General features: G+C 35.8%; 2 protein-coding genes across 5 annotated transcripts in view; one reads left to right on the top strand and one right to left on the bottom strand.

Annotated features, from left to right (window-relative positions):
• Positions 1 to 10,642, bottom strand: part of LOC144979623 (E3 ubiquitin-protein ligase COP1-like) — a 28,140-nt gene extending 17,498 nt beyond the window's left edge. The window contains exons 1-5 of one of the 3 annotated variants that reach the window (XM_078926425.1): positions 10,577 to 10,642; positions 6,264 to 6,398; positions 4,521 to 4,580; positions 2,293 to 2,390; positions 1,649 to 1,707 (exon numbers count right to left, since the gene is read on the bottom strand). In XM_078926425.1, coding sequence (XP_078782551.1) covers positions 1,649 to 1,707; positions 2,293 to 2,390; positions 4,521 to 4,580; positions 6,264 to 6,379 — 333 coding nt within the window. In that variant the 5' untranslated portion in view covers positions 6,380 to 6,398; positions 10,577 to 10,642. Of the gene's footprint in view, positions 1 to 1,648; positions 1,708 to 2,292; positions 2,391 to 4,520; positions 4,581 to 6,263; positions 6,399 to 8,120; positions 8,199 to 8,374; positions 8,460 to 10,576 lie in introns of those variants that run through there. The other 2 variants (XM_078926423.1, XM_078926424.1) reach the window with 2 other exon arrangements.
• LOC144979625 (DNA repair protein XRCC2-like) lies at positions 8,989 to 21,670 on the top strand. 2 transcript variants are annotated; one of them, XM_078926429.1, is made up of 2 exons: positions 8,989 to 9,194; positions 17,118 to 19,862. In XM_078926429.1, the coding sequence occupies exons 1-2, from the start codon at positions 9,192 to 9,194 to the stop codon at positions 18,114 to 18,116; spliced, it is 1,002 nt and encodes a 333-aa protein (XP_078782555.1). In that variant the 5' UTR covers positions 8,989 to 9,191; the 3' UTR covers positions 18,117 to 19,862. The 2 variants fall into 2 exon arrangements, with proteins under 2 accessions (XP_078782555.1, XP_078782553.1); XM_078926427.1 differs by lacking the exon at positions 8,989 to 9,194 and adding an exon at positions 12,892 to 13,127 and having other exon boundaries at positions 17,118 to 21,670.
• The last annotated feature ends 1,137 nt before the right edge of the window (positions 21,671 to 22,807 follow it).

Below are 22,807 nucleotides of genomic sequence, written 5' to 3'. Positions count from 1 at the left end.
ATAATGTGACATAATGTTGGGTAGAACCATCTGTATAGGCGGTTGTTACTAATCAAGTTACAGGCCCTTCTCGAATTACAATTAACCAAGACTTCATTACTTATACTTAGACCTTTCACTCCATCAGGAGCATTAGGCCATCAACACTCCTCCCCTGGACAATTTTGGGCGACAATCTCCACTTCCTTCCATGTTGCCCCTTCTCCTTCATCCTCTGTGTTACGCTTCCAGCTCCTACTTGACCTTCCCTTCTTTGATTTGCTCTGAGGATTCCACAGGAATGCCAGACGTGCGATGCTAGATGCTGACTTTCTAAGGATGTGCCCAATCCAGTCCCACATTCTCAGACAGATGTGCTGCTCAACTGGTGCCTGTCCTTCACATTGTCACAGCTCTCATTTGTTATCATCTCTGGCCACCCTATATTATAGACCATCCTCTCAGACATGTGATCAGAAATGTCTGTATCTTTTTGAGCATTACTTATAAATTGCAATAAATCATTTAAAAGTCTGTGGAGAAAATAAGCTCATGGTCATTTTTTCTCTCCATTATTGGACACAAGTCCACCATATCAAATGTAAAGCAACACATTGCCTTTGTCGTTTTTTTAACATCTCTTCTTCTCGACCACAATCACATATGCCTGTTTCTCCTATTTTGAAAATATTGTGAATGTGGTTTTTCATGTGATTGTGTCCTGATTGCAGTCTAAAGATTGTGATCCGGTCTTTTCTATATAAAGCTTGGTTTAAATCAGAAAGAGTACCATTCCATACAGGGGTCCAAATAGCTCAGTTGGTAAAGCACTTTCCTCATGCGTAAAGGGGTCCAGTATCCATCTCAGGTGTAGTCAAGATTTTTTATAAAGCCCATATCCAGCCAGCAGTATTTGGGCAATTGAATCTGTTAGGTCCAGAGGATAGTACTCTGTTATTGAGTAGTGTCCCATCCAAAGGGAACTAGAAAGTGTTACCATCCTTTTAATGCTACAGAAACTGAGGAAAACCTCAGACGCTATAAGCCATATCTCTCTGAAGGAGTACCATCCAATAGTCGTCCACACTTTCTAAAGACATGTTTAACTTAAGAGGAACACATCATTATCAATCTACTATTGAAGACAATTGATGTTGATTTGACCAAAGTGAAGCTAGTGCTGAAAAATGAATTCTTTAAAAAATAGAATAGGTGTGGTACTATGGTGTGTAATTCCTCATTTAATGGTTTAAAGTATCCACCATTTTAATGGGATATTTTCTACTTGTAACATTGTTACCATGAATTCTTGAACTGTTAAAAATCTCTTTGCAGTGCAATCCATGTAACGCCAACACTCTTGAAGTCAACACCTCCTGTTGCTCCCAAATGTTCTTTTCTTTAATTAAGTGTGTTCCCTTGATAATGGATGAATTCAACCTTGCTTAAGCCAACTAATCTTTCCAGTCTGGCAGTGTTGGCTTTATCATGATTTCAATGTATTCATTTTGAAGTTGCCTAAAATTATATCTTCAAACATATCATATTTATGATGAAATGTTGTCTATTTATATGTCTGAACATCATTTCAATGTTAAGGTTTCCCAAAGTCATGGCAGGCTCACAAGAACTGTGAAACGGATCATTCAAATTTCACCTTCTGTATTACCTGCTTTTCACTGGCTGGTTTCTGCTCCTCTTGTCGATGCTTTCTCACAAGTTCCATCACTGAAATATAACAGTATATTTAAATAATAATCAAACCACAGGATATAAAACTATGAATTATTACATTTTAAAAATAGAGTAATTTGAATTCTGCATGCAAAATATATTATTGGCCATATGCTAAGGTAGAAGATAAACAGCATAACCAGGCAGATGCTGATACAGAATGCACAAGGAGGAAGAAGGCACCCTAGGATGATTTGGAGAAGAGGAATGGAAGAGTAAGTGAGATGGCTGTGTGGATAAGGCATTGCTCTTATGTCCGGAGGGCCCAAACTCAATACCAGCTGGAGGCATTTCACTTTTTCCTTGAACAAGAAACTTGACCCCTAGTGCAAAAAAGAGTCAATGAGATCTTTTGGACTGAGCCTCTGACATTGTTGAATGCAACATATTGTTGAATGCCACTTTGGTCTGACAACAAGGGATAACAAATGAATCACGATAAAATTGTTTATTTAGCTATCTCCCTTCAGATGTACTTGACATGACTCGATTCTTTTGGGCTTGCTAGTTTTTTGGGGGTTTTTTGGGATTCTTTTTTTTTTTTTAATTAAGCTTTTATTTAGAAAAAAAGCGACTTACAACTAAAATTAGGGAAAATATGAGATGGTCCCTCGATAAGAACACTGCATTTTGGACACCGGTTGTTTGTCTCCATACTTGCCTCAATACATCTGTGACTGATGAAAAAAAGAAAACAGATAAAATATAATTTCAATAAGTGGGGACAGAACCAATCCTAATGACAAAACCATGAAACTGATAATGTATCTCATGTGTTGCCATCATGATTATCAAATAAAAAAGTTCTAGGTTTCATTATGTAAAAGAAAGCAAAATCAGAAATCAGTGAAAATTGGAACAGGATCCAATCCTGTACACGAAATCTCAGAAAGAAGCATTGATATTTTCAGATGCCCTCACCGTCTTTAACAACAAATGGATGAAATTTAGCTTAAATAAAGAAATAATAATAATAATAATAATAATAATAATAATAATAATAATAATAATAATAATAATAATCATTATCATCATCATCACAATTATAATCATAATTATTATTATAATATGCTTTGATACAAACCAAAAATCAAGGTCATTAGATCATTTTTTTTTAAACCCTCAAAAAATTCAACAGATCACATTGAATGGATTTTCCTCTCCTGGAATATGATTCTACTTTCATTGTCACACAACTGGCAACTGATTTAGATTTCAGTTTAAGATTTAGAAGTTTAAACAGCGCCTACGATACTTTTAGGTCATTGTTGCCTGAGAACAGGAAGATGGTGATTAATAAGACAGTTGAGATGGATGGATCAATTGGATCCAACAGTTGAATCACAGGCAGATTGAAAAGTAATAAGTAAGAAAACTGTCATTTAATTAGACCGGTCTTATGTTATGACACTTGCTTTCTGAACGGAAGGTCCGGGTTTTGAGCCTCACTTGGCTCATAGTTGAGTCCTCGGAAAAGGCTCTTTACTCACATTCTCTCACTGTACTCAGTTGTAAAATAAGTACCTGGCCATTAACAGCGTTGTATCTGTCGTAAAAAAAATATATAATATCGTCTAACAGGCGTCATGTCTCGTACATGTTACATGCTGCTGTTGGTAAGGGACCCTTTGTAAAGCACTTTGAGCACGTTTAGTAGATATTGCGCTATACAAAAGCTCATGTTTAGACCCCAATGGAAATACACAGCCAAGGCCAATTTCCACAGATGCTCTCACCTTAATCGAATCACCACAATGTCATGGACACCAGAGTCCTGATAAGTGAGAAGTGTGTGGATGCCTCTATCAGCTCACTCGGCTATGGGTATATCTTAGGAGATCTACCCAGGTGTCCCAATAAGGGCTCTCCTATCTTATCCAGGCATACCCAAATAAGGCACCTCTTATACCTTATAAGGCATTTAAAGGATAATTCCTATTAAGCCTTTAGTAAGATAAGATATACTGGATGTGTCCAAATAGTTCACCACCTATTCCAAACACCCTTTGTTTCAATGTTTACCATTTCAAGTCTGCAATATAACTGATAAGATAGATTATTGGCACACGTGTATACGTGCAAGGCTGAAATGTCCAGTGAAGTCAGTGCAGGCTATGACCACTCAAATGTCAGTCTGGAAAATTGGTGCCTTCTGGCAGGTAGGGAGTGAACATTACCAAAGCTTAGAGAGCAATGAGACCAGTGCTCCATAGCATATAGAAGCATGAGACCAAACTGTCGAGGCTGGAGTGAGGCCTCGAAGCTTCTTTGCAGGTAGGATATATACAAGAACCATCTAGTTGTATAAAGTATGGAAATCCGCCCAATGAAATAGGTGTTTTGGCTAAAATATATATTATATAGTGACATAGTGACTGGTCCAAGACAGTTCAAGACATGGAGTGAGTATGGCAATGGTCCCTGGCAATGTAGACCACAGTTACTAGGATTTCTCCCCTATAGGGATTTGCCTGAGTGATAAGATATCCAAAACACTGTAAAATCTGCCAAGCTATAAAGGACCAACAAGTAAAAAGCAAAATTAATTCTTTCAGAAAAATGCTCAAGCCCACATAGTTTTGAACTCTAAGATAAAAGGAACCCCGCAAAATGCCGCATAAAAAAAGGAAACAGATAATGGGATAGTTGGGTCTTCCATTATGTGATAAATGTTAATGTTCACTTCCACACAAAAAGTCTGCGAAAGTTGATGTAAAGTATAAACTCTTCTAATGACAATACTGTCTAAAAATAATTGGCAACCAAGAATGATCATATTATTCATTCTTTTAATCCTTGATATTTACCAAAAAGAGTGTCCACATTTTGTCATGTAGGCTTCATCTATGTAGTCCACACATATAGGGCTGCAATGAGGTAAAGAGAAGTGAATTAGTTGATGAGGTGATCAATGGGAAATTAAAACAATGACATTCACTTCTGACATATCATCATCATAATTAAAAGAATATAACATCTATCTTGTTATGGGGTCACCCTGCTCAGGATCAATATTATGCTTCATGAAAATGCATTCACTGTCCCTAGCAATAGAACCAGTTTCAATTAAATAAAGAACAAACCAAGTATTAGATGTCCTTTGTAATGTCCAGGCTTGTTGTAGGCATAAAAAAAAAAAATTAAATTGAATATTTTTAGGAAAAACCTGAATATCAAGAATAACATAGATATTTATTCATTTAAAGATCCGTAATATAGTATAAAAGAGAAAGCACTAGTATACTAAAGGTTTTGGTTCCTGCAAAGCCAAAAAGATATGTAATTTTCAGGCAAACAATGTTTGAATGATGGTGTATGCAACGTAAAGATTACATAATTTTGATGCATATCTTTTTTAAACACCAACATTTTAGTTTTGACGCAATATTTCAAAATATAAAGTATAACCCATGACAACTCAAAATAAAAACAGCAGCATTATTCAGTGACACCATAATGCAATTTTAATTTATCTACAATTTAATTCTTTGTAGAAGAAAAAATATATTGCTTTAACTCTCTCACTCTCACAATGCAAAGGAAAGAAAAAACATCAAATAGAACACCCACTATTTCGGGCTTAGATCTTTTTCCTTCTTTTTAATTAAAATTATTGGACTAAAGAGCAGTAGTTACTTCGTCTGAATAATTGAGGGGGGCTTTTCTGTAATCTAATAACAACAATGCAATTAGCAATATGCGCCCCTCACCTATGTCACGAATTAAATATGAACAGAAAAAAAATATGACTTCACTCCCAATACAGCATCTTTACTTGTACATATAACCATGACAGATATATGTTCTATTTACAAATATGCAACTTTGTTTTCCTTTTTTTCAGGTGTTTCACATCACATGCAACATTTTAGATCATTTCAGGCCCAGTAAAAAGGAAAGAGATGGGATGAATTATATTTCTAGAGTAAAGCTGAACTTACAAGCACCAAAGAAAAGTGAAACAAGGGGGCTACTTCAATTTCTAAAAATGAGACAGAAACCTAGATCCCAATAGCAACTAAAATGTGTAGACTGAGACTGAGACCAGATAAAAGATGCAAACACATAATCAGTACACACAGACAGTTAAATTCTTCCTCTTCAAATAAATGGAAAGAGTATTGCTGTTGATGTGTAAAGAAAGAAAAGAAAAAAAAAAAGGGGGGGAATCTGCTCTTTGAATCTTTAAAGAAAATATTGCTCAAGTTAAAGCTGGATTTTAATCAGTTATACAGGCAAATGATCCAGGTAGGACTAAGGCAAATATATTTTGTCTCATTCCAGCAAATGGACAGGAGCATCATGGAAGGTAAAGAGGCACCAGAGCTGTTTGTATATGGAATAGGCATGGTATAAATGATTTACATTATTATTATTATTATTATTATTATTATTATTATTATTATTATTATTATTATTAAGAAAGATACCCCTCACAATATAACAAATGGTGACAGGATATTAAGGCAACGATGATGATGATGAGATACAATATATATATATAATCTAAAATACTCAGTGAATTACTATAAATTTCACCAAAACCTTACCAGATAAAATCACTGTTGATTTTCTCGTATGACCCTTCCTGTCCTCCATACACAGGGTTAGCAGGTCTTTTCCTTAATCGCTTTGACTGGGGTTGAGAGTGGGGAGTACGGGACATTGCAAATGTTCTCTAGCGCCTTGATAGGGGAAAATGTTTAACACATAGATAAATCAATGTTGTTTAAATTTGTTTAATTTAAATGTGTTTTTCAACAGCTCATTAGTTGAGCATATATAATTATAATTCACACTGACAATAAAACATTTCTTCTATTTTTTTATTAGAAACTTTTTTCTTCAAATAGAAATATATATTAAAAAATTAGACCTGATGGTCTCTGGGTAAAATCACGTTAAGGAGATAGATCTGAAATCAAGAGGACAAAATGGAGATAGATCATACAGTGTAGTCAACATTCTAAAGCAATCTTGTTATTCTCCTTCTTTATCCTTGTAATCAATTATCTGACAAAGTCAATAGGTACAGCAAGAATCCACTTAAAAAGTCAACTCAGGGGGGCTGACTGACATAAAAAAAAGAATAAATAATATTAATATTAAGCAATGGTGAGAAAGAAAGAGAAGGAAACTGGTTCTGTTAGACTTATACTTGTACATGCACTGCAGTGACTTTAACACAATTGGTTAAATAAATTTTAGGGAAAATTTTAACGATCTAACTGAAATGACGCTATTTAACTGGGCAGTGGGTGGGCAATTAATATAGATAGAAATGGTAGAAGAGTTCAAAAGAGCTTGTTTTGCCCATATCACACCGACACAGCTCATATCCGTACTTGGGCCTGTAGAAGGATTGGTGCCTGTCTCACACTATCACAATGTGTTGTTTACGTCCTGATTTTATATGCACATCGTGTGTAAACTTGTTAGAAAGCTTTTCCTTTAGATCACAGTCATTTTGACTTTTGCTCTTTTTAATTTCTATCCGGACTTCCACTTGATCTAGGATTTCGTCTTTCTCGTCAAATAAAAAAAAGGGGGGGGTTAGACTACTTACGTTACTACACCATTGCTGTTATTTTCAGTTGCATCAAATTGATGTAATTATCAACAATTAAAATAATATTGCCATGGAAGTCTATTCTGACCGAGTCTGAATAATCTGATGATTGCAATGCGTATTGGAATTTTTAGTCCGAATAGCCGCAGGAGGCTATTCAGACTAGAGTCCGAAAAACCGCAGCCAATGAATATTGATACATCATATGTTATGATTGACTGGCCTTTTTCTATTTACACTGTACACACATAGATTATATACGTAATGTTAAAGATGATACACATTCTAGCATCACTGGAAATTTTAGATTAAGTCTTAAGATAGAATTTTAAATCTTTGAAATGTTTAATAAAAACAAAAAATGTCTAACACTAACACAGCATTTGTGAGCTGAGAAAATATTTTTGTTTTACTAGTCCAGAGGGCTGCATATGTTGGAATAGTCATGTTCCATTGTGTTACTCTGATATTATATCATACATGAAATGGATGAAAATTAATTTATTATTATTAGTATTAGGTATTATTATTATTATTATTTAAAAAGTAAAAGAACAAAACTCTTCCTCACTCATAGGCCTTGGCCTTGACGATGATCGATCTTTTTTTTTTTTTTTGGTTAGGTTTGAAGTTGACACTTCACTTTTAATTTTAATCATAGGCTATAGGCTATACTAATACTAGGGTCCAACCCAACATTATACTAATACTCTACCGTTTTGAAACGATTGGTCACCATTGGAACATAGTGAAATACTGGGGAAAGTTTAGTTTGCCAGAGTCATTGGTCTGGTCCCGTGATTGATTTCGCCTTGCACTTTTAACTTTTGTAACTTACAATCTGCAGACAAGTCACACGTTCACTTGATCAAAATAAAAATAAGAATAGACGTCTATATGCAGTCAGTCTCAGACAGTGACAGTACAAGTACAAAAGTACAGTCTACAGACCAAAGTCAAAGCAGTCTGATCCATCCATAGCTATACTATTGGGATTTCGTAAATATCATGACAGTCAGAAACCTAGTAAATATATATTAAGAGGGGAAAATTGTCCCAAAAAATCGATTATTCTGTAAACACTTATCTAACCTGCACTTGGTAAACATGAGCATAGTTAGTAACAGGTCCCACGGGTTAAAGTTGACCAAGTGTAAGATTCACGAAAATGATGGGTAATAACCAGTATCTATCATGGCCTTTCGGGCAGGGTTGCCAGATTATTTTTCAACAAAATGCCAGGGGAAGACTCAAAAAATGCCAAAACACTCAAAAAGATGCCAAAGTCTGTTGACTCCCACCCCCACTAAGAAAACTACTCACTTTTGATAGACAATTTACTATCATATCCTGGTGGCTTGCGTGTTTTCTTTTCTTTTTCTTTTATTTATTTTTTTTTTGTTTTTTTTTTTTTTGAATTATACTAAATTTCCTGTTGGGGTAATTATTTACCTACTGACTACTAAGTGGAGTGCTAAACCACTACACCACGGTTGGATTTTAAGAATGAAAAAGAAATGTGAAGATGTTTGTTTTTACGCGTTTAGAAATAATTAAGAAAAGGTGTCATTTGAAGTATAATATACAAGAAAAGAAAATGCCAAATGAAAATGCCAAATGCCAAATGATTTTTCTAATGCCAAACGGTTTTCAAAAATGCCAGATTTTTGGAATCTGGCATTTAAAATGCCAAACTGGCAACCCTGCTTTCGGGCCACCTCTATTCGCAGTAGTACTGTGTCTTGGGTTCGTTTTCGTTATACATACTGCGAATAGTGATTTATTATTAGCAGTAGTAGTTCACTTGTTCTCTATCCGCAGTAGTACTGCGAATAATGATTTCCTCTATTCGCAGTAGTATTGTGAATAGTAGATAGAGTTCGTTTTCGTCATTCAAAGTTGTACTGCAATGGTAGATATTAATATTATTCATTTCAGTTTTTTGCAGTCGTACTGCAAATGCATAGATATACATCTGTACTGTAGTACAAGGTGTATATCTATGTGCAAATGCTATGTTTATTATTATTATTATTATTATTATTATTATTATTATTATTATTATTATTAATAATAATAATAATAATAATAATAATAATAATAATAATAATAATAATAATAATAATAATAATAATAATGAACACATTAAAAATATTTTTTAATGGTGAACAGTTAAAAAATAAACTTAGTAAATAAATGAATACTTTATATAATATGGTATTAAAACATAATGTAAATGTTGCTGCTCGAAGCTCGAAGAAATAAATAATAACGTGAAGTCGAATGTAAGCTTCAATTTAATTACAAAAACAGATCAAATGAACGTTTCGGGTTCCCCTACGCCAGTACCACATCATCTCATTCATCTGTGGTGTTTCATTCATCCTGTTTTGTTGATAAAGGGGAAACCCGAAACGTTCATTTGATCTGTTTTTGTAACTAAATTGAAGCTTACATTCGACTTCACGTTATTATTTATTAAAACATATGATAACAGTAATTATAATATATAAATGTTTTTTTCTTCAAAATGAGATAGATAAAGATTTTTTTTAAATTGTCCTCACTGGGAATCGAACCCTGTGCCTTTAAGACTGGAGTCTAACAGTTTAACCACTATGCTATAGAATCAACTGGGTAGACATATTTAATCATGTCTTTCTCGAAGAAAATTGCTTTACTTTTAAGGGTGCTTCTATAAATTTGTGGTTTTAAATCTCTGTCGCACATAATCATCACTTGTGTTTGGTTTTTGTCTTGTTTTGTTTGTTTTTTGTTTTTTTTTTTTGTTTTTTTGTTTTTTTTTTGGGGGGGGGGGTAATAACAATGACATACAGATGCCATATAACATTTGTGACCAATTTGTTTTGATGACCAAAATAGATCTGACAGATACACCCAGCAACTCTATTTTCATGCTTGGGGGCCAAAAGTATCCCAGAGGTATGTTTTCTTGACCCTTAAACTGTCATTTTTTTTATGCCGAGACCTGAAATTTGGTGACTTCTCCTAAAATGATTAAGTGCGTGTCTATGCTAAATTTCAAGTGCATAGTGTACCTACACTGAGCATGCTCATTTGGAATTTAAGAGTTTCTAGTTTGGTGGCCAAATGACCCCATGACTTTCAAAAGAGACAAATATTAGAACGTATGATTGCCTGATTTAGGGTCATTTGCCCCCCCCCCCCCCCACCCCTTCATTTATTTTACTGGAAAATACAATGATTGCAACAGGGATAGCTCTTTTCCTCATTTTAAATGTAATCATTTGCATAGTTTTCATTTCCACTTACCTATTTCTGTCTGATTGCCTCTAATGGGTCATCCAATCACAATCTTATACCTTTTAGAGACTTATTTTGTCAATGTCAAATCTCAAACAAAAGAGATCAAGACACAAGAACTCTCGTATAATCCGTTGCTGAATACATGGTCACACATTTTGATCCATTGCTCTCACACATCTGTGTGTGCCCTGTCTCAAACCGAATTATGTAATGTAACGAATATTTGCATATAGTCTTAGATTTTACTAGACCAAAGAATCCGAATTATGAATAATAGGCTATAGCAAGGCATTGGCTATAGCTTTTATGGTTGTCACACAGTCGCTAATTTTTTTCGATTTTTTTGCGGTGCTTTTATTTTTACCTTTCAGAAACTTAGAATTTTACAGTGCCACAGATGACATAAAATTATGGTGACTATTTTTAAGTAGGCTCATCCGGTGGACACACAGTGCAAAATTCTTGATCCCACCAACTCAATTTCCACACAAAATAAACCAACATTCATCATTCCCATCCCTGTTTTACTTTCACAATATTGTGACTGGTTATTTAGAAAAACGGTAGAGGGTGGAATGCGATCTAATATTTCACCGTTTTTTGTGATGAATATCTCTCAATGCCGTAAATCCTGTAATTAACATACGCGTAGTGTGTATGTCGCTAAGCGAAATGACCCAATGTTTAAACTATACGGTAACTTGACTATTTTATGATGCAAGGCAAAGACAGCATCCTTGATTTTAATCAATGTTAATAAGCTACCTTTTGAACCATTTGTTTTTCCAACGAGCAAAAAATATTTAGTAAGGTCTAGTGCAATCTAAGCTATCATGTCAAATTGCAATGAAATTTGACACACGGTTTCAAAGATACGGGCCAAAAAGTGTGATGTAACCTTCAACAAGATATGAAGTGAATAGAAAAGTGCCAGAAGACAATAGAGAATAAAAAATTTTCGCGGCGGTGGTGGGGTTTGAACCTGCGACCTTATTGGTACGACAACTCCGCCTGGCAGGTGAGAGCGTGGCTCTACCGTGTGAGCTATCCACGAACACAAAAATATTCGTTTCAAACTCAAAGTCATTACTAGATCCCTCTCTCACCACTTCTTGAGACCGCCAATTCGTTCGTACACCACCATCGCGAATAATTTTGACCAGCAGTTAAGCCTAATAGCCAATATTCTCAACACAAACATATAACATAGAAACGATTGAGACATTGAGTATGCTCCGGTGTATGGGGTGAATTTTTAATTCAGAAAAGTGACTGGAGCAGGCACTTATGTTGGTAACAACAAGATATGAAGTGAATAGAAAAGTGCCAGAAGACAATAGAGAATAAAAATTTTTTTTTTTCGCGGCGGTGGTGGGGTTTGAACCTGCGACCTTATTGGTACGACAACTCCGCCTGGCAGGTGAGAGCGTGGCTCTACCGTGTGAGCTATCCACGAACACAAAAATATTCGTTTCAAACTCAAAGTCATTACTAGATCCCTCTCTCACCCACTTCTTGAGACCGCCGATTCGTTCGTACACCACCATCGCGAATAATTTTGACCAGCAGTTAAGCCTAATAGCCAATATTCTCAACACAAACATATAACATAGAAACGATTGAGACATTGAGTATGCTCCGGTGTATGGGGTGAATTTTTAATTCAGAAAAGTGAGTGGAGCAGGCACTTATGTTGGTAACAACAAGATATGAAGTGAATAGAAAAGTGTAACCTTCAGAGACACTTGACTGAAAACTATTGGTACTAGATAGATGTAATTGTGCTGATTAATTTGTTTCTGAATACTCTGTCAGTTTTTAAACATAAGATTATTTACTTCATAGTGTCTTTTTCCTCTTAGAATGATATTAATTGATTTTGAAGATCAAAACGCATAGAATATGAGAAAATAATGGTATTTTACCTTTTTCTTCGCCATACAATGACCTAAATTTGATTATAATGTCATAAAAGTTTCAACATGCTCAAGATAATTCTCAAAACAATAACATTATCAACTAAATATTATTAATATTAATCCATTAAATAAAGTTCTATCAGTTTACGTCAGTTGAGAAAGGCTAGTGAAATTTCTTCTATATATGATGTCTTTTGTTATGATGAGTGAACAACGGAAAATACTGCTTATATCTCACTAGATTTAATTTATTTAGTAACCATCTGGTATCAAGTACTAAAAATACTCAGTTCTACTACATGGCAATTGCAACTCATGCCCAGCATTAAAAACAAATCAATAAATGGTGACAAATCAGAGTGACCTCCCTGTTTCTAAAACACATCCGGTTTAGCTGAAACTGAAAGTGAAAGTAGGAAATTTCTTAACTTTTCAATTTTCAATTTGAAAATTTCAAACGAGTATCAGCGTCTACTGGTCGATAGGAGATAGAGAGGCTATTAGTCTATAATATACTATTGTTCATATTTCAAACATTCAGTCTTGACGACCATGATTTTGAGTTTATATTATCGATCCCGTGTAATTATGGTATGAATATGAGTCTCTCTCTTAAAAAAGCTGAGTCTGGAGCAGAGGTAAATCTTTTGATTTTGATTGAGATTGACTTTTCAAAAGTCAAAAGTAAGGATTAATCTAAATTAGACAATAATAATAGATAGATAGATCTTATACTTCATCTTCATCACATGAAGTTCACTTATTCACTTGAAGAAAAAAGAAAGAAAAAAACAAGGAAGTGTCTAGGGAGACAAGAATATTGGTCTCCCTAGCCAAAACGAGCCATTTTGGCTAGAGAGACCAAAATCTTGGTCTCCCTAGCCAGAATGGCTCGTTTTTGCTAGGGAGACCAAGATTTTGGCCCCCAGCGTAAAAAAACCGTATTTTCGTTTATAGAACTGTTTCTTTATACTTTATGTAAAGTTAAAGAAGCGAGTTTTTCTTCTATTTATTCATGGCTTGCCTGTTTGTTTTTGTTGCTGTTCTTCCTTTGTTTTTGTTTTTTTTTGGGAAGGGGGGGGGGGGGTATTTATTTAGGTAACAATCACCCCTCCCCACCCACACGAAAAAAATGCCAGAGAAGAGATTGCAAGTTATCGGCCGGTTGCCCACCAAAATTTAACTTTTATTTTTTAACAATATTTTAGATTTTTGCTAGGAAGACACAATTTTGGTCTTCCGACTCAAAACCACGGAACTGTTTCTTGTACTATTATTATGTTGAGGAGGGCAGTTTTTGTTGTTTATTTTTTGGGTTTTTGTTGGGTTTTTTTAAAGAGAGAGGGAGAGTCGTCCAACACAAAAATTATTTTCATTTTCATTTTCTTCTTTGTTCTTCAATTTTCTCTTATGTAGTTCCAAAAAATCTGGTTACTTTTCTGGGGGAGGGTACTTACTGTTGAGTACAATGCAGTCCAACGACGAATTCAAAGCCTTTGTTTGTAAAGGGTTTTATGGCGCTTGCAACGCAATTAGGTCACATCAGTGTCTGTAAAAAGGAAGAAAATAGCCTTTTCTCTTTGATCTCGTATCATGGTCTCCCCTGCGGCCAACACATTCGTCGTTTGTGGGTTCCCCCCACCTTCCCCCGTCATCAGTTTATAATTTTCTATCCATGGACAGAGCTACGCATGCACTATTGTCTATTATTCAGGGCTGAGAATCTTCCGCCTAAATGGTGGTTTATCTCTGCCCATCACCATCACTATTCCGCCTTTTAAAGACTCACCACAACCACTACATCAACATCCCTATCACCAATACTTTTACAACCACCACCTGTACTACAACAACCATCACATCATCATCCCTACCACCACTACTACAACCACCACCACATCATCATTCCTACTACCAATACAATTACATCCTCCGCCTCCACATCATCCCAACTATCACTACTACAACCACCCCACATCATCCCTACCACAACTATTACAAACACCACCACACCATCATTCCCAACACCTCTACAGTTACATTCACCATATCATCATCCTTATCACGACCCTACTACAACCACCACCACATCATCATCCCTACCGCCATCTTTTCTTACTACTACTATAATGTGTTGTAATTACACTTTCAACTTTTGAAATTCCTCCAAGTGGTGTCAGAAATTATTGCGAGACAAATTTTTGATTGCATCTCAGTAAATTTTTAATGAAATTCAAATTTATACGTTATCGTCGCATAGATAGGTCTTGAACTCCATTTTTGTGACCAATCATTCTCACCCCTGAACCATCATAACATCATCACCACTTCTACCACAACTACCACCACTACGACAGCAACTATCACATCATCATCAGTAACACCATCTCCACAACCACATCATCACTGCCCTCATTGTAGTCAGTACCACCTCTAGTGTAAGCACCACTATCACATCATCTTCCTGGTGGGATCTTTTGACTTGTATGGATCAGAGTTGCTTTCTGCCTTTGTCTTGGCTTGATCCTTTTCCTGCGCCGGATATCTTTTGGGGAAATATAGATATCGTTTTGGCATGATATTCCCTCATATCATCTCTCTTTTGTGTGACGTTAGATTTGTTGTTCTAAATATTGTATTTCTCTCACAAGGATTCTGTGCTTGTGTCTTGTTGAGACTTTTAGGTGACCTCAAACTAACTACATTGATAGTTTGATCTTGGAGTCCGTTTGTGAGCCCTATTTGAACCAGTCACTTTTTCTCCAGTGCTTTTGATCTTACTTAAATCTATATTTTTTACAGCCCCATATATATTTTAAGTGCTCCTGAATGACCTACAAACATATACACATACACACACAAATCAATAAAGTTCACTCAGTTCTTAAGTCTCGTTAATGTTTCACTTTCATCTTTCTGTACTCATCACTACATTCACTTTGAGCTCTCTCTCTCTCTCTCTCTCTCTCTCTCTCTCTCTCTCTCTCTCTCTCTCTCTCTCTCTCTCTTTCTCTCTCTCTCTCACACACATCAGTAAAGTGCACCCAGTTCTTTAGCCTCGATAATTTTTCTCTTTTCATCTTCGTGTACTTAACAATGATGCACACACACACACACACACACACACAGAGGATTCAATTAAAATGTTAATTTCCTGGCAATTGCCAACATGAAACATACATTAAATTAATATTTACGATTAACAAATAAAGCACATACACACCTAACAATAAAGTTCACTCAGTACTTTAACCTCGGTTAGTTTTTCACTTTAATCTCTCTGTACCTATCACTATATTCACTTTGAGCAGTCTCTCTCTCTCTCTCTCTCTCTCTCTCTCTCTCTCTCTCTCTCTCTCTCTCTCTCTCTCTCTCTCTCTCTCTCTCTCTCTCTCTCTCTCTCTCTCTCTCTCTCTCTCTCTCTCTCTCCCTCCCTCTCTCTCTCTCTCTCTCACTGTCTCTCTCTCACACACACACACATACACACACACACACACACCTAGGTGGGGTTCCTGACCTCCCATAGTGGGCAAGGGGGTACATACTATGTCTTCTATCCCCTTATATCTGTTTTCCAACATGCTTTCTGTCTTTGTCTTGGAATGAGATTACTTGATTTTGTCCTGGCCCCGGTCAGAGTCCTAACTGGAAGACAGTCAAATGCACAGTTATTGTTTTGGGAGTTGATATTTTTTTTCCTTGTAAATCATCTCTCTGTTATGTATTATTATATTTGTTATTTTGAATGTATAATGTAAGCATTTGAGTGTATTCCTCTTTGTGCCCGAATGAGACTTACAGGTGATCTCAAACTAAGTACATTGGTGGTATGCTCTTGGAATCTACATCTGATCCCTTTTTGTTTCGTTGAAATTGTCAGTCCAGAGATGCCAAAACTCCAGATTCACTGAAAAAAGTTCCAGTCTGGAGCGAAAAATTCCAGGTTGCGGTAAACTTTTGTCCAATTCTCCGAGGTCACGGTTCCATGGACACACACGAGAGATTTGTTAGTGAAGACAATAATACTTTTATTTTTATTTTTTGCTTGGCAGTGTGAAAAATGGTTTTAATATGATGATAATATCAACAGTTATTTAGTAAACAAAAATAGGCGATGAGGTCCGAGTCCCACTCGGAGTGGTGCATAGTTGAGCCCTTAGAAAAAAACTTTTACTCACATTCTTTCATTGTACTCAGGTGTTAACAGCGTTGTCTATGTCTGAAAAAAAAAAGTAATTTTGCTTAATAGTAATAGATGTCACATCTCATCCTACATATTAAATGTTGCTGTTGCCTAAGGACCCCTTGTTCAGCACTCTGAGGATGTTTAGTGGTTTTTGTAGTGTGTTAACAATCAACCTATTATCTTCAAATTATTGCCTATGCAATGACATTATTGTACAATTAAATCCATTTCCATAAATAATGATAATTGTGACGTCAGTACAGTATGTCAGTCTGGTATTACAGCATGTTATAGAACTGTTTTCGATATGACATTTAAGAAGATTGAACTCCCCGTGTATAATTTAAGCTTGTAATACAATTCTAAGCACCAGGTTCACCCTAAACATAACACTATTTTCAGTTAATAAGTCACATTTAGTTTTTCATTTCTTTCCTTTCAGCTTTTAGCAAGACTCCATTCAAGACCTAACCCAAAACGTGTTGATCCATTCATCTTCAATGATACATCAGTGTATTCATCAACCTCCTATTGTGGAGGAATTATTGAGATTTTTGGACCTGAAGGAGTTGGCAAGACTGAGTTAGCCCTAAATTGTGCTGCCAAAACCTGTATGCCAATTGAAAGCAAAGGTCTCGAACTCAGTGGACTTGGAGCAAAAGTTATTATCATTGACACAGAGTTCAAATTTTCCATATTGCGTTTAGCTGTAATACTTGAGAAGCAAATAAAGCATGTGTTATCAATGAAACGGAACAGTGTTAATATAAATGAATGTAAGGACTCAACTGTAAACAGTGCGGGCAGTGACAAAGAATTGAAAACTAAAGCATCCTTTTTAGATTGTTTGGAGTTGTCTAATTCAGACCTGGAGGACATTGTCAAGGAGAGTCTTTGTAATGTGCAGGTTCTCAAAGTGAAAAACTCCCAACAGCTTCTTACATCATTACTATCTCTTGAGAGTTCTATTGCTGAAGATCCCTCATATACATTACTCATAATTGATTCTATCTCTTCATTTTATTGGATGGACAGAGTAAACGATTCTGACAATAAGAGGAAGATGACACTCATATCAGATGCACTCGCTCAATTAATTGATAAATTTGGGTTAGCCTGTTTAGCCATTTCATCAGAATTTTTCAATAGCAGTAAAAATTTACATTATAAAAGTAGCAAAGGAGGTGCTGTAAATTTTGATGAGAGCAGTCAAAACTCTTGGATGAATTCAGAATATTTAGGGAAAAGTTGGATATCTACAAGAAGGAAACGTATCATTTTATCACGGAAAGAAATCTTAGACGATGCAGAGCATTTGGGTACTTATAAGGAGAAATTCATAAATGTCGAAGTTGACAATAATGTTGTTCATGCTTTTTGCACCTTAACCAAATTGAAACAGATATATGTGTTCAGTGGAGACTTTATGCAAAAATTATGATTTGTTTTTTTTTTTATTTTGTTTGTTTCTTTGTTTTAAAAAAATATCTTTCATTTATTCTTTTCTCGTTTTCATCCCCTGTCTAGTAACTCTTGAACGGTGTCACACGGTCTGAGCACGGGTGTGCACGGTTCGGACCCAGACGGCGACACTTATATTTTTTTAAAATAACAAAAGGGGGGGGGGGTGAGGCTGACTGCCAAAGATTCACAAATTATGAACACAATAAGTCTGTGAGTTAAGTGTATATGATATGAAGTGTTTATTAATTAATGTAATGAGCTGGTTATAAATGAAATGTATATGAATGAATATAGCAGATGAATCAAGATGACGCTTCTAAGTAGAAATATGATGTTGACCACATAGGCAGTGATAGAAGGTGAATGTCAAAATAATATTGATGAAACTAATGATTGACAGATATATGATGAGTTGGTGATAGAAGTGAATGATGCGAATATAAAGCTAAATGATATATGAACGATTATAAAATGATAGAAAAATATGATCATCTAGTTTGTACGACCTCAGGGTCCCCAACTTATCCCTGTTTGTGTGATGTTGATTTTCTATGTGCTGTAGTTGCCTGTGTGTTATTCCAAGTGTAGGATATTGATGAGATAAATGTCCAGATGAATGACACACAGTAATTTATTAGGTTCCAGACAACAATGTCTAAGTTCAAATAATCAATGCAGTAATCAAACAATGGATTGTGCCTCAAATTATGTCAAGGTCACAGTAAGTTCTAATGTTCATTACGTAACAGGTTTCAGTTCTTGTCTATACTTAATAGATAACAGGTTTCAGTTCTTGTTACTAGTTACAAGCTATATTCAATGTTCATTGAGGTAACAATGAGTCACATACATCTGCGCCTTATCTGGTCCTCCATCCGTCCATGTGGTCCACAGATGCTCCGCTTTGTAGACCACATAGATGGGAAGCAGCTCTCCTGCTCCACTTCCGGCCAGCAGTTGTAGAGTTAATGATGCGTTCTGGATATTTGCATCCTCGCTTAAATGTGAATTTTTTCCTGCCAGAGTCATCTGTTAAATTTGTCTCATCATAATTGATGATGTTGGCAGCTGGAATGCAGTCAAGGCTCTTGGCTAATTCAGAGAAGTACCTCTCAAGACTATTTGAGTCCACTTTTGCCCTAATTTTTGATGTTTTGACACAGTCTGTCTTTGATTTCATTTTTATGTCTTTTCAGAAATCCCATTATCCAGTCTTTCCCTGGGAGGTTATCTTTAAATCTAGGAACATTCCTCCCTTCCTTGTCTATGATACGTTTGACGGTCATTCTTATGTCCATTGAATCAAAGGGGAAGCCCCAATTCGATACAGTTGTGATATACTGAACACTGCTGCGTTCAGTCTCGGCATAAAGGATAATTTATCCGCCAGGTGAATTAAAAGTTTGGCCCTGTGCTTGCCGCTGGAGGAACAGTTGGAAGGTATGAGCACCGATATCATCTTTAGAGACTTCTACATTCTTATCTTGAATATTGGCTGCATTTCACAAAAATATTTGTGTAAATGTTTAGGCACCTGAATGTCACACTCGACCATCCAAATATTTTCCCCTCTTTCACATATGACAATATCTCGGTTCAGACATACCTTTACTCTTGCGCACTTTTCTAGGCAGGAAACGTTCCAAAAAGCCTTTCACTCGAGGTATTTTCCTCAAAGCAAGCCATTCGCATCAAATGCCTCACTTTCTTTGTCCATTCCCCACTTAATAGCAGACACATTAGATAAGTCGTTCTTTGATGAAATTACAGAATTTAATAAGCTCATTAAAGTTGAAGATGTGAAAATGTTTGTGTGACATACCGAATAAAACTTTGATGCTGTAATCCTCCCCTCCTGAACCCTTTGCAAGACATTTGGCTTGTTTTACGCGCAAGTATCCTTTTCAGCAAATAATGATTGCCCAGGGGAACAAGAAAAATCCAAACTATCACAATATTGAAGGATATCATGATATGAATGATCAATAAATTCTTCATTTGTAAATGATCTAAAAAATACAGGCATTTTGATAGAAGGAATGAAAGGAGTCTGATGCTCCTTCACAACAGATAGAACGACACTCATTGGGTCATTGATGATAAAGTTGATCATTTTTTAAGAAAGGTCTTCTTCACGGCTGATGAGGGTTCAATACATCTAGGTTTCGGGTTTGGAGCTTTAACTTTTTCTTCAATCAGAAGCATTTTCCTTTGGGACTGGGCACCAGAGGAATTAGTGTCAACTGCCCTCATGCTTTCTCCACAATTTTGTCGACCACATGGAGGTTGCCAGTAAGCTGGGCGGGCTGTCATCGTTTCCTTCTCCGTTACTCTGTGGCTTCGATGAACAAGAATGGTTGCAACATGAGTGCAAACGTCTCCTAATCCTGCCATACATGTGCATTGAGCTGGGAGCAAACATGTCCGTCATCAGAAATAATCGCCCATGTCTCCACCGGCTTTTCGCTGAGTCTCATTGAATGAAGAACCTGAAACAAAAGAAACATAAAATCACAAAATATTTCACAGTTCATAGACTTACGATTCTTTATTTAGTACTCCCCCCCCCCCCTGAAAGGCTGCATGGAAATGATTTTAAAAATTGCGTCCTTTTTGTAAATTGGACCTTGAATTGATTGAACTCAGATCCATTGAGGTATTGAAGCAATGACAGTTAGCACAAAAATAAATTGTGCCATCATATCGTCAATTTCAATCAATTTAAAAGTTTATTGTTAGACAATTGCCAATATAAATTATGCATTACCACGCACAAATTTATAATAAAATAAAATGTTCAATTAGAACTTATAGAAATTGATTATTTCAAACAAAATGTATTGGCTAAAGCGCAGCACTTTCCAATTTGGTGTTAATATTAGAAATAAAACTTAGATTTTAGTTGAAACCACAGACAGAGATGACTGTTTGGGTTCTACTGTGTATTTTGCAACTGACCCCTTCACATTTCGCACACACTTGTTTTGACTTCTTGTATTTGCTCCTTGGACACATTGAGCACCTTCCTTTGCTAGCTTTTCTTTTTTGTCTTGGTCTCTCTCTGACTGCTTGTCAAGATTCCATTCTAACTTCAAATCAAAATTTCATAGGACAGCCGTGCCCTCTGTGTTGTTTTTGCAAATGCCATGTGCCTCATCAAGTGTTCTGTTGTCAATTCTTGGGCAATGAGTTCATTGAATTTTCGCCTGTCAACATGAGATTTAGTGTCTTTTGGGAACACCCTCCGGCCTTGTATATCACTTGGCTAGCAACCAGAGCAGTGTCCAAAATGTTGTAAAAGAGAACCATTGGACATCTTCTAGTCTTTCTTTTGGTGGAGAAAGAGTGCACCATATAGTCGAATGTGTCAATTCCGCCTTATATATATATATATAGAGAGAGAGAGAGAGACTGTATTGCTAAGGGCAAGGAGTACTCTTGGTGAGCACCAAGGGAAAAAGATTTTATAATTGTGAGAGATGAAAAAAGAGAAAGGACGAAAATTCAAATAAAGTTTCCTGTAAAAAAAAACCCGAAAAAGAGGTTGTCGATTGTTAGTGAATGTCATCCAGGAATCAAAATTGGCTTAAGTTTAATTTGCTCACTCAGAACCTCAGAATGTAGTTCTAAGAGAAATCCCACAATCTGCATAGGAAAATTGTAACAATCAAGGATAAAAAGGTCCAAATGAAATTTTTGACGATCTTTCTCAGATCTTATAACTGGCTTTCTGGTCAAGTGCAGATGAGGAGGAGATTGACTGCCAATACTATCGACCAGTTTGTCGTGACGGTCATGACATATTGAAAATTTCTAAGCTTGAGGAATCAAGATGAAATACAGAATAAAACTTAAGCTTCAAAAATAAGTACCAAAAGAATGTTAAACCTTCCCCAGTTTTAAAGTCCTTTCGTATCTACATTTTTTCTTTTTGATAATTTAATTCCATAGTTGAAATAAAGTTCCCGTTCGACAGAATAGATTTCAACTCTATGAACATTATAAAATTCATTAATTAATTTTTAAAAAAAGCAAAGTTGGGATTGAGGTAATCAGATGTCACCTATGGAGTTGCTCATCATGCCCAATGTAGCTTGACATCCATATAAGGAAGAGTATTGGTTTGATCAATCACACTGGGTATTCAGTGTTGCTCATAATGACATAATGTGTTCTTTGCTTTGGATTTTATGTAGTAACCGTTATTCTGAGTAATAAAATTCAGAGGTGTCAGTCCGTTACCATCCATTTGTCAGTCCGTTACCGACACTTTTTCAAAGACTGCAGATTCAAATTTTGGACAATCTTTTAAATAAAGCTAGTGGGTTGTAGAACAACACCTCGTGGTTACTATAAAAGAACTAATTTGTTACTGGAAGGTTTAACTTCAGAAAGTTTGAACCATCTACATTGAAAAAGATGGATTTTCTGATGCCAGTCCGTTACCCACATTATAATGTCAAATAAATTCAAGTTGATAAAGATTCATCTTTATCCTTTTGATATATGGTAAGGGAGGACATGATGCATGTCCATGGGAAATATTATGCCCATACAATCATTTCAGGCACAAAATGTATGCATTTGAATGGATTTATCAGTCTGTTACCCGTGGAATTTCCCAGCCATTTGCCCCATCCTAGGTATAACATAACATAACATAAAGGT

This window comes from Berghia stephanieae, chromosome 9 (assembly GCF_034508935.2).
Source record: "Berghia stephanieae isolate SIO BIC M18660-M18661 chromosome 9, UCSD_Bste_1.3, whole genome shotgun sequence".
Taxonomy (NCBI): Eukaryota; Metazoa; Mollusca; class Gastropoda; order Nudibranchia; family Aeolidiidae; genus Berghia; species Berghia stephanieae.
This window is presented reverse-complemented; position numbering and strand designations above follow the sequence as displayed.